Below are 13,118 nucleotides of genomic sequence, written 5' to 3' on the forward strand. Positions count from 1 at the left end.
AAAAATTCCAGAGATTTTGAATGAAAATCTATAGTAAGATTAGGTTTTTTGTATGTGCAACTTCCCAATTTGCAATATACAATGCAATGGATTTTGAGTTTGTGTCTTCAAAACCTGAATAAACAAACGGAATATTTGTTTTTGTAGTGTCCAGATTTTATTTTTGATTTTTCAATTAATGTAGCAATATTCATCAGACAAATAATTCCAATGGTCTTAAGGAAAGATGAAAACTTTGAGGACAGTTTAATTCTGTGAATTTTCAATCATCAGTAAATGAATGGTTTAAATGAAAATGTACCTGAAATATCACAAATCAGATGTTTTACACACAATGTGTGAAAACATGAGTTTCCACAAAATATGGCTTTTTTTTTTGGTCATTTAACAGAATATTTACATTTCTGTTGCCCTTATTTCCCTTTGATTGTAAGCTATGTAAAGACAACAGTAAATAAAACTTTCCTAAAATTTAATAGATCAAATAATTTCAAACTTGGGGAAAAACATATGGGTTCCAACAAAATGTAACTCTTTTTTTTTTCCTTTTGTCATTTGACAAAATATTTGCATTTTATATTGCAGTTATTTCTCTTTGACTGTAAGCTTATAGCCAATTTTAATGAAAAAGTACTTAAATTTCACAGATCAAACGACTTTAAACAAAAACATTGGAAAACATAAGTTCCAAAAAGATTTTTTGTTTACATTTGACAAAATATTTCATATCTTATTGCAGTTATTTCCCTTTGATTTTAAGCTATGTCAAGAAAGCAGTAAATAAAAATGTACGATCAGCTTACTTTACAAACATAAAGTATGAAAACATGTGTTTCCACAAATTTAAATTCTTTGTTTTTGTCATTTGGCAGATTTTGTCAATTTTTATTGCAGTTATTTCCCTTTGACTGCAACCTATGCAAAGACAACATTAGAAACTGAAACCATCAACCTACTCACTATTCCTAAAACCAGTGTTAAGCTTCTTACCTAAAACTGCAGCCCAATGTAGAGGTGTTCTAAACATATTATCTAAAGCTGATATATTACTGTTTACAACAGAAATCTGAAATATAGTTTTCAAATCATTATAATTGTATTTTTCTTTCATACAATTCGAATTCTTTCATTGGGTTATTATTATCTCATGGGAATAATAATTTAAAGGATATTTAGATTTTTTTATATTCTATTGTCATTTTGTACTGATACAAATAAAAAGAACTAAAACATCTTATATTGCAAAAAAAATCTTGATTCATGTGTCAGAGATATAACAAATCCTTTACAGTTTGTGTTGTCAATACATATATTTCTTATTCTAAAACTGATTAATGTACAAAAGTTACTAATCTTTTTTTATGTACAGGGATGTCTTTTTTTACCCTTTCTGATGTGGTATTTGCATTAACATATATGACGTTTGAATAACCCATCACAGAGAAGCTTGAATTGTACTGTTTTTGTTAACATCTTGATAGCAAAGATATAATGAAATTTGGAATGTTTAAAATAACCACCTCTCTTGAGGGCTGTTCAGAAAATACTATGCCCCCCCCCGGGACGGCACTTTTTTTTAACCCCCACCACCCACAAAAATAAAAATAAATTAGAACAGCACTCCCTTTGCATTTTGGTATTTCAAATACAACCACCGACATAATATTAAAATAAAATGCTCCGCTGGGCGCAGCTTGATACGACCGCAGAGGTTGGGGCAAGTATGGACACAACATTCAAGCTTGATACAGCACTGAATTTGGATTGTGATTAAATATTTGACACAGCATAGGTTTCTAACACAGAATGAATGTGGTCTAAGAACTTAAAAATTTTTAATTTACCTATTCAAACCATATCATTATTATTTGCTTTGATATATAAATCAGAAATAACCAATTTAAAATGGAAAATTTTAAAGAAAAAAAAATCCCTCCCCTAAACTTTTATGGTACCTTGCAGTACAATTTCAGAGAGATTCATACACTTGAACACAAGTTATTGTCTGGAAACTAGAAAAATACTTGTTTTTAGGCCCCTTTTTGGCCCCAAATTCCTAAACGTTTAGGGCAATTACCCCCAAACTCAAACCAAGCTTTCCTTTTGTGATATGGAACCTTGTAGTACAATTTCATAAAAATCCATACACTTACACACAAGTTATTGTCCTGAAACTAGAAAAATGCTTGTTTTTTGCCCCTTTTTTGCCCGTAATTCCTAAAATTTTGAGGCAATTACCCCCAAAATCAATCCCAGCCTTCCCTTTGTGGTATGGTACCTTGCAGTACAATTTCAGAGAGATCATACACTTGAACACAAGTTATTGTCTGGAAACTAGAAAAATGCTATTTTTGGCCCCTTATTCCTAAATGTTTTGGGCAATTACCCTCAAACTCAAACCAAGCTTTCCCTTTGTGATATGGAACCTTGTAGTTCAATTTCAGAAAGTTCCATTCACTTACACACAAGTTATTATCATGAAACTAGAAAAATGCTTGTTTTTTGCCCCTTTTTTGGCCCCTAATTCCTAAAATTTTGAGGCAATTACCCCCAAAAACAATCCCAGCATTCCCTTTGTGATATGGAACCTTGTGGTACAATGTCAGAGAGATCCATACAATAACACACAAGTTATGTCTGGAAGTTACAAAAATGCTTATTTTTGGCCCCTAATTCCTTAACTGTTGGTACCATAACCCCCAAAATCAATCCCAACCTTCCTTTTGTGGTATTGAACCTTATGGTAAAATTTCATGGAGATCCATTCACTTAAACTAAAGTTAGAGTGCGAAAACCAATGTGTCTTCGGATGACGACGACGCCAACGTCATACCAATATACGACCAAATTTTTTTTTATTTTTGCGGTCATATAAAAAATTGCCTTCCCTGGGGGGGACATAGTATTTTCTGGAACAGCCCTGATAATTCAGTGTAATTAAACAGATAAATCATGCTTGGGAGGAATATTTGCAAAAAAATCTAAATTTTGAGAAGAAAATTCACCTTCTTTCTACTAGTATTTTATGCAAATATTCCTCATGGAGATGATATATCTTTTCAATGCCTAAATACATCTTGACCTAGTAGCTGACTATGCCGTATGGGTTTTGCTCATTGTTGAAGGCCATAAGGTGACCTATAATTGTTAATATCTATGTCATTTGGTCTCATGTGGAGAGTTGTCTCATCAACATTCATACCACATCTTCTTATTTTTTTATACTAACCATCCATAGTAATTTTCCTGCATGTACATTCAAAGATCCCTAGATTTCCTTTTCTAGACCAATCCTTTCAATTAAATAGGCAGTCTTAAAAGATGAATACAGTTAATTGTTCAATAAAAATCAGCCTGAAAAAAGCTGACTACAGACTTACTAGCACTTTGACAATGGATTCATTCCCATCAGCCACTGCTAAATGTAAAGCTGTTCTCCCTTCATAATCTGGCCAATTTATAACAGTCGGTGTCGTTTCCTAAAAATATAGCAAAATTGAAAATCTATGTTGGGAATGCATCTACTATGATAGCTACATGCAAGATATTTTCTATTTGTACTTCAGGTAATGAGAAAAGAATGAAATTTATTTTTAAATTTTTTATATTGTAAGTCTAAGCATGACTTTCATCCAAATGGTTGAAAGAGAAAAAGATGAAATGATAAAATAGTACGGTCGCCTATAATTGCTTACATCCACTTTATTTGATCTTTGGTGGATAGTTGTCTCATTGGGAATCATACCTCATCTCCTTATTTTTATACAGAACATTTCATAGACCCAAAAGATTGAGAAATATCAACCCCTTCAAAAATGGAGGATGATCTGGGTTGATCCATAAGGTCAGCTGCTTCTGCTCAACTTAATGAAACCTGTTATGCTACTCATGTTAAAATGCAATGACATCTGCGACAAGCTAAGGCATCATACAATGGCAGATTGGTAGATGTCTCTTGTATACCCTTAAGACATTTCCAAATTTATCAACAATCAGTACTTTAAAGCTCATCAATGTTACAATTTTGAATGCCTTTACTTTCTGTTGTAAAGTACCTTTATTAACACAATATAAGTTTCATAAATTGTGAGAGAAACAATGGTTAGCACTGTTTTTCTAGTTGCAGACTTTTACATGCAATAATCTAATGAAAAACTTTGCATTTCGTAATTATAAATATAAGGTAAACTTTGCATTTCGTAATTATAAATATAAGGTATCAAAATTTGTGGTGATCATTAACTTACCCCACAAATCAAAGAACTTTTGACAGTTATATACCAACCATTTATATAAAATCAAAGAAAGGGTCTTGGATCTTATCACAAGCAAAAAACTGTAATTCGTGCAATTGCAAAAATAATACTTTTACACATTTTCAACAGCCAAATGGAAGTTAAATTATTTTCTCTAAATTTTCAATATAAATAAATTTGAGTATTGTATGTCATGTATGTAAAGATATCCAATGTATGGCAGAGAAAAATATTAAAATAAATGGAGAATGTGTCTATGAGACACAGATGATGGATGCCCCTACTTCCATATGATATAGCGTTATAAATGGGCATAACTCGAGAACAGTAAATGTGACACCACCCAAATTCAAACTTGATCTGTATTTTGTGGTAACTAGATATCATTGAGATGGGAGCCATCTCTGTGGGCCCCGCTGTGAATAATGTGTGGTAAAAAATTTGTATCTTTATCATTGGACATGGGGTTGTCAAATGAAACCAAAGTTTTTGACCTTGACCATTGACCTAGGAAGTTGTACATAAATTATGACACATCCTCTGGTGTTCTGGTGTTGGTTTATATACATATCAAGTATAAACTTTGAAATCATAACGGTTCTCAAGATATAGAGCGGACACAATCTTTACCATAGGACATGTGGTTGTCAACTAAAACCAAAGTTTTTGACCTTGACCTTTGACCTAGGAAGTTGTACATACATTATGACACACCCTCTGGTGTTGGTTAATATATTTCTATGTTCAATGGACCGTGATATTGGGGTCAAAACTCTAATTTGGCATTAAAATTTGAAAGATCATATCATAGGGAACATGTGTACTAAGTTTCAAGTTGATTGGACTTCAACATCATCAAAAACTACCTTGACCAAAAGCTTTAACCAAAAACTTTAACCTGATGCAGGACAGACGGACGAATGGACGGACGGAGGAATGGACAAACAGACGCACAGATTGAAAAACATAATGCCCCAAGGTGGGGCATAAAAACTTTAACCTGAAGTGGGACAGATGGACGAATGGATGCACAGACTGAAAAACATAATGCCACTAGGTGGTGCATAAAAAAACAATTTTGGGACGTACATATGGACCTAAGTATGGATGGACGTACAGATAAGGGTAACACTTTATGCCCCTTCGGTGACGGCGGGGGCATACAAAATTCAGGATTTCCAAAAATAAATACCATTTTACCCTTCATTCAGATAATGGTTGATGATTCTAATGTTTTATCTTACAAAACACTTACCAATATAAGTCTGACACAACTAGGAGCTTCTGGATCCATACAGCTAGCTGCCCAATGTAAAGGAGTTTTACCCTCAATATCAGGTATACCTATGTTTGAATCCTGTAAATAGAAAATTATAAAAAATTAAGAATTTTTTTTAAAGATTTTAACTAACAAGCAGTTTTAGATTGACACTTGTAACAATATTGAGCAAAAGAAAAAATAACAATGCAGACAAGAATTACTTAGCTTCATCAATAAGCCTTATCAGTGGTTGTTGTTGGTTGCTATCTATCTTTAATTTGTTTGTGTATTTTTTTTTGGTAAATTAATCAGGCAGTTTTTTTTTTTGCGTTGGTCATAAGTGTGATGGATTACATAAACTATATTTTCAATGTTTTCGTGTTTACAAGTCGATGTAGAAGTCAATATGTTTGTAAGAAGCATCTTTTAAGGTTTTTAAGTAAATCGTCTAAAAGTATGTAGCAAAATCAAATAGGATAATCACTTATTTAGTATGAACCTGTAACAAAGACATAGTACATAATATGAAATATATTCTTGTACTTCAATTGTTGCAAACACTGATTAAAGAGATATACGTAGGTATAGATGAACTTTCATATTAGCACTGCAGGGTGATATTCAAACAGTATATGGTTATCAATAATCCTTATTTGTTTGGTAAACAGGCTTATTCCAGAATGATAGTTCTTTTAAATTTTTTTTCTATTTCAACCATACACAAACATATCATCTGAAATGCTGTAAGCGTTTTATGGACAATAATGAATGTAAACATATAAATTAACTTATAAAAAAATCAATTTCTCATAATGATAGCACATCTGCAGATTTTAAACTAGCAATCACATTTTATATAGACCATCACATTTCGGCAAAAACCATTGCCAATCGCACAATGAATTTCCATGAAATACTCAACACTCAGTTCCAGTAATTTCTTCATTGCAAAAATTCATCAATTACAAGTGCCTATGCGATGTTATTTACCAGTATGTAAATCTAGTCAGTTTTGCTACACTATCTTCTGTTTTGAAGTGTAACTTTAACATTCCTCTCCCATCTTACCTGCTTAATTAAAAGTTTTACATGTTCCACATTGCCATAGGAAGCTGCCCAGTGTAAAGCTGTCCTCTGAAAGGAAATAAAAAAGAGCATTATATTCAAACACATTTTTCAAACTCATAGTTAACTAATTATTCTATGTATTGTACATTTAATATTTATGAAATTCATATTTAACTCTCATGTAATTTACACATGAAATACTTCATATCCATCTCCTACGATTTTCTTTTTTAATTTAATTTCATAAGTAAAATTGTTGTGTTTCAAGTAAAATGTGCAGTTTACTCAATACATCAGTACACTGAATATTGCTCTTTTTAATTGGCATCCAATTGACCATTCCTTCTGATAACAAACTTTATACAGAACATGGTCCTAACCAGCAAATTTACTGTACACAATGTATTGCAATATATGATATTTAAATGAGGGCGATTCCATTTAAATATATCATGGATATGTGGGAGAGGGGGAAGGGATTTGTTATTTGTTTGTATGGGTTGAGGGTCATTTGATGTATACAAACTTTTAAAAAAAAGAATGCTGGATGTTCGGCAAGCAAATATCACTTAATCAAAGAAAGTATGATGGTTGTGTTTGTGTGTGTGTGGGGGGGGGGGGATTTGTAATTGAAGATCACCCCTGGTTTTGGTTGGGTTTGTGTTTCTTAGTATTAGTTTTGTGTGTAGTGTTTTGTCGATAGTTGTCTCTTCGTTTTATTGCCATGGAGTTATCGGTTTCTCTTGAACTTATAAATTTACATTGTAGCTTCAGTATCACTTGCTTCTTTTTTTTTTATTAGTACAGTAGCATTACTGAACAGTTAAATAAAGTAACAAAACATGTGATTTGGAGTACCTGTTGATATATCTATATCATGTATATCTTTTCATTGTTAACAACATCATTTTCTACATGGAATTGAAATTCATGTATTTCAAATTAATTTCAGGGGACAAAATATTTCTCTCAAAATTTTTCTTTTAATCATCACATTTACAAGTTTTAAACATTTCAAATTAAATAAAATGCTCCGCAGGGCGCAGCTTGATACGACCGCAGAGGTCGAACCCTGAACAGTTGGGGCAAGTATGGACACAACATTCAAGCTTGATACAGCTGAGAATTTGGATTGTGATTAAATATTTGACACAGCATAGGTTTCTGACACAGAATGAATGTGGTCTAAGAACTTAAAAATTTTAAATTGGACATTCACCTATTATGGTCCAATATCCAAAATCTAAATACATGGTTAGATTCAGCATAACAAAGAACCCCAAGAATTCAATTTTTGATGAAATCAAACAAAGTTTAATTTTGAACCCCGATTTGGACCAACTTGAAAACTGGGCCCATAATCAAAAATCTAAATACATGTTTAGATTCAGCATATCAAAGAACCCTAAAAATTCAATTTTTGTTAAAATCAAACTAAGTTTAATTTTGGACCCTTTGGACCTTAATGTAGACCAATTTGAAAATGGAACCAAAAATTAAGAATCTAAATACACGGTTAGATTCGGCATATCAAAGAACCCCAATAATTCAATTTTTGATGAAATCAAACAAAGTTAAATTTTGGACCCTTTTGACCTCAATGTGGACAAAGTTGATAACGGGGCCCAAAAATCAAAAATCTAAATACATGGTTAGATTCAGCATATCAAAGAACCCCATATATTCAATTTTTGTTGAAATCAAACAAAGTTTAATTTTGGACCCCGATTTGGACCAACTTGAAAACTGGGCCCATAATCAAAAATCGAAATACATGTTTAGATTCAGCATATCAAAGAACCCTAAAAATTCAATTTTTGTTAAAATCAAACTAAGTTTAATTTTGGACCCTTTGGACCTTAATGTAGACCAATTTGAAAACGGAACCAAAAATTAAGAATCTAAATACACGGTTAGATTCAGCATATCAAAGAACCCCAATAATTCAATTTTTGATGAAATCAAACAAAGTTAAATTTTGGACCCTTTGGACCTCAATGTGGACCAATTTAATAACGGGGCCCAAAATCCAAAAACTTAATACATGGTTAGATTCAGCATATTAAAGAACCCAAAGAATTCAAGAATAAAACCCCATTGAAATTGATCAAGAAATATAAAGCAATTTATACGAAGTATCTTCTTTTGCACAATACTGTGCAATTGAATATTTCTTGCTATTGCGCAATACTGTACAATTGACAATTTCTTGCTATTGCGCAATATTGTGCTATTGGATATTTCTTGCTATTGCGCAATACTGTGCAATTGAAGATTTCTTGCTATTGCGCAATACTGTGCAATTGAAGATTTCTTGCTATTGTGCAATACTGTGCAATTGAAAATTTCTTGCTATTGCACAATACTTATTAGATAATAATTTACACATCCTGTTTGGTGTGTATCTCCTACCATATCATTATTATTTGCTTTTAAATATTAATCAGAAATAACCAACTTAAAATGGAAAATTTTAAAAGAAAAAAAAAAGGAAAAAAAGAAAAAAAAAAGAAAAAAAAAAATCCCCCCCCAAATTTTTTGAACCCCCTTATGATTCATCACCCCCAAACTCAATCCCAGCCTTCCCTTTGTGGTATGGTACCTTGCAGTACAATTTCAGTGAGATCCATACACTTGAACACAAGTTATTGTCTGGAAACTAGAAAAATGCTTATTTTTGGCCCCTTTTTGGCCCCCAATTCCTAAACGTTTCGGGGAATTACCCCCAAACTCAATTCCAGCTTTCCCTTTGTGATATGGAACCTTGTAGTACAATTTCAGAAATATCCAAACACTTACACACAAGTTATTGTCATGAAACTAGAAAAATGCTTGTTTTTTGCCCCTTTTTTGGCCCCTAATTCCTAAAATTTTGAGGCAATTACCCCCAAAATCAATTACAGCCTTTCCTTTGTGATATGGAACCTTGTGGTACAATGTCAGAGAGATCCATACACTTACACACAAGTTATTGTCTGGAAGTTACAAAAATGCTTATTTTTGGCCCCTTTTTGGCCCCTAATTCCTTAACTGTTGGTACCATAACCCCCAAAATCAATCCCAACCTTCCTTTCGTGGTATTGAACCTTATGGTAAAATTTCATGGAGATCCATTCACTTAAACTAAAGTTAGAGTGCGAAAACCAATGTGTCTTCGGACGACGCCGGATGACGCCAGACGACGACGACGCCAACGTCATTCCAATATACGACCAAAAAATTTTTAATTTTTGCGGTCGTATAAAAAGAAAACATTTTCAAATAAGCTTCATCAGAGTTGAAGTTTAAGATGAAATTCTTGTTAAGTTAGTTTACCCTTTCCTGACAGCAGTTGTAACACTAATTAATTTCCTAAGTTGAAAAAATACAAAGTCAGCCTATTTTGAGGTCTATTTCCTTGTTCAGATATTCAGCTACAATTGGCATCTAATCATCTAGCAAAGAATTTTGTTCAAACCAGTGCTAGGCCAATTTTAGGCTTACAGTGATGCGAATGTGTGCGCAGTGTTAAAAGTTTCACATTGTATTTTAAGATGAAAATCTGCAATAAAAATGCTCTTCCTATACTTTTACTTTTTTTCAAGTATTTGTCATGAATTAATACACTTTTTTCTTGATTTTTTGTAATGAATTAAAACATTGTATTCTTTCTTTTTTTCCTTATGAGCCACCCTGTTTTAATCAAAAGAATAACAGATAAAAATTTAGCATACTGTTTTCTTGTCATACCTTTTTCTTGTCCTGATCATCAATTTCCCCTGGGGACAGTTGCCGTAGTAACAAATTCATGCATTTTGTAGATTTATGTCGTGTACACAGATGGAGAACTGTTTGACCTTCATTATCTTTCTGTTTGATGTCAGCCCCCTTGGATAATAATAACTTCAGCAATCGATTATTGCCCTGTAATAAAAAAAAAAACATTATATAATATATGATAAGGCCAAAAATAAAATTTAGATTGTTTGATGTTGCCTACCTACCCACCTAAAAAGCAGCCTACATGAAATATTTTATGGCACAAATAGGTTCATTTTCTTTTTAAATGATTTTTCCTGCTCTAAGGTTGTTTTCTTGTCTAAAACATGTGACTAATGTTGTCAGCCAAAAACAAAAAAAATCCCTACCTACCTACCCAACCCTACAAGGCATGGGTAGGCAACATCAAACAAAGAATTTTTAAGGGTGGCCTAATTAAGTTGACTATTACTTATTAAAGAACTGTTAGAACCTGCAAAAAATTCATAAGTAATGCACAACATGATCCATTAAAAGACAAGGATGTAAATATTTGTTTGTGTTTAATGCCACTTTCAGCAACATTTGCTATATCAAGGGGGCATGTTTTTATTGGTAGAGGAGGCCCAAAGACCCTCGTCAGGATAATTGTCAGTTCTTGTCAATTAAGATCGGTTAGAACTCCAAACCTCAAAGCTGACAGGCTAGAGATTCATGTAAATGCTCTTCTAAGACTACTTGGCCACCAAAGATGTAATCAAAGCGCGAAAGCGCTGTAAAGGCAGTTAATTACAGGTTGTGTGTATTTTTGGTCCAGTTATATCATTATCTTGCATAGTACATTGTACTTATCAGAGGTGGCTTTCAGTATTTAAGATTTAGAGTTCTCTAATGATATTGAACAAGTTTTATGAATGTCATATTCTGAGCACTATATGAAGGCGATTGTTCTCACTTGTTTATGAACTAGTGCATTATGTCCACTTTGTACCTTTTTTTATCTATGTTTATAGTCAAATACTGTTTAAAATAGTTTGGCATTTTCTTTTTAGTAATAAGTAAATGTTATCAACTGTATTTTATTCAACTTCGCAAACATGGTTTGTTACTGGTAGGTACAATGTATGGATGATAGTTGTTTCATTGGCAATCATAACACATCTCCTTATTTATATAAAATGATCTATATTCAACGACCTCAGGTACAAAAAAAATGTATGTAACTAAACTATGATGGGAAACCTTTGACTTCTTTCTTTTATATAAACTTTTGATTTGGTACCATAGAACTATGTAGAATAAATGTACATTGCAACATGTCAACTCTTTCAATGACAATAATTTTTTTAGAAACTATAACTCCAAGCAAAATTATATTTCCAAGTATAAAGTAATTTATGAATGAAACAAGAGTGCACACGCTGAAATGTCTCGCCATCTTTACTAATCATTGATATTATGTTGATAGTCCTAAATATAAAGCTTTATTACAACTGTCACATAAACTAAGCATTAACCAAGTAAACTAAACATTGACCAATGAACCAAGAAAATGATGTCAAGGTCAGATGAACCATGCTAGGCAGGCATGTACAGCTAACAATTCTTCCATACAACAAATATAGTTGACCTATTGCTTATAGTTTAAGAAAAACAGACCAAAACACAAAAACTTAAAACTGAGCAATGAACCTTGAAAATGAGGTCAAGGTAAAAAAAAACCTGCGTGACTGACAAATAGATCATAAAATATTTCCATACACCAAATATAGTTGAACTATTGCATATAGTATTAGAAAAAAAGACCAAAACTCAAAAACTTAACTTTGACCACTGAACCATGAAAATGAGGTCAAGTCAGATGACACCTGCCAGTTAGACATGTACACCTTACAATCATTCCATACACCAAATATAGTAGACCTATTGCATACAGTATAAGAAAAACAGACCAAAACACAAAAACTTAACTATAACCACTGAACCATGAAAATGAGGTCAAGGTCAGATAACACCTGCCAGTTGGACAGTCCTTCCATACACCGAATATACTAGACCTATTGCTTATAGTATCTGAGATATGGACTTGACCACCAAAACTTAAACTTGTTCACTGATCCATGAAATGAGGTCAAGGTCAAGTGAACTGTCTGACGGGCATGAGGACCTTGCAAGGTACGCACATACCAAATATAGTTATCCTATTACTTATAATAAGAGAGAATTTAACATTACAAAAAATCTCAACTTTTTTTTCAAGTAGTCACTGAACCATGAAAATGAGGTCAAGAACATTGAACATGTGACTGACGGAAACTTCGTAACATGAGGCATCCATATACAAAGTATGAAGCATCCAGACCTTCCACCTTTTAAAATATAAAGCTTTTAAGAAGTTAGCTAACGCCGCCGCCGGATCACTATCCCTGTCGAGCTTTCTGCGTTAAGTCACAGGCTCGACAAAAAGGAGTTCTTAATTAAGAAATAAACTGATTCGCTGAGTGCAGCTGGATACACCTGCAGAGGTCCAACCCTGAACAGTTGGGGCAAAAATGGATACAATATTCAAGCTTGATACAAGTCTGAATTTGGATTGTAATTAAATATTTGACATATTATAGTTTCTGAATAAATGTAGTCAAAGAACTTGAAATTGGTTATATGAATTGAATTTATATTCAATTAAAGATTTCTTGCTGTTGTGCAATACACTGTGCTGTTGCGCAATACTTAATAAATCTGTTGCCAGACTATAAACAAATAAAGTTCAATTTCTTCTCAATGTCATATTTGAA

The 13,118-nt window shown here is 32.7% G+C and overlaps 1 protein-coding gene across 1 annotated transcript in view; it reads right to left on the bottom strand.

Moving 5' to 3' along the window:
- LOC127718071 (inversin-like) overlaps positions 1–13,118 on the bottom strand; it is a 94,243-nt gene that overhangs the window by 58,029 nt on the left and 23,096 nt on the right. Inside the window, exons 5-9 of the mRNA XM_052223971.1 lie at positions 10,315–10,488; positions 6,586–6,651; positions 5,512–5,613; positions 3,381–3,479; positions 991–1,066 (exon numbers count right to left, since the gene is read on the bottom strand). Of these exons, the coding sequence (XP_052079931.1) occupies positions 991–1,066; positions 3,381–3,479; positions 5,512–5,613; positions 6,586–6,651; positions 10,315–10,488 (517 nt within the window). The remainder of the gene's footprint in view (positions 1–990; positions 1,067–3,380; positions 3,480–5,511; positions 5,614–6,585; positions 6,652–10,314; positions 10,489–13,118) is intronic.

The sequence above is a fragment of the Mytilus californianus genome, unplaced genomic scaffold (genome assembly GCF_021869535.1).
Source record: "Mytilus californianus isolate M0D057914Y unplaced genomic scaffold, xbMytCali1.0.p SCAF_10, whole genome shotgun sequence".
Lineage (NCBI taxonomy): Eukaryota > Metazoa > Mollusca > Bivalvia > Mytilida > Mytilidae > Mytilus > Mytilus californianus.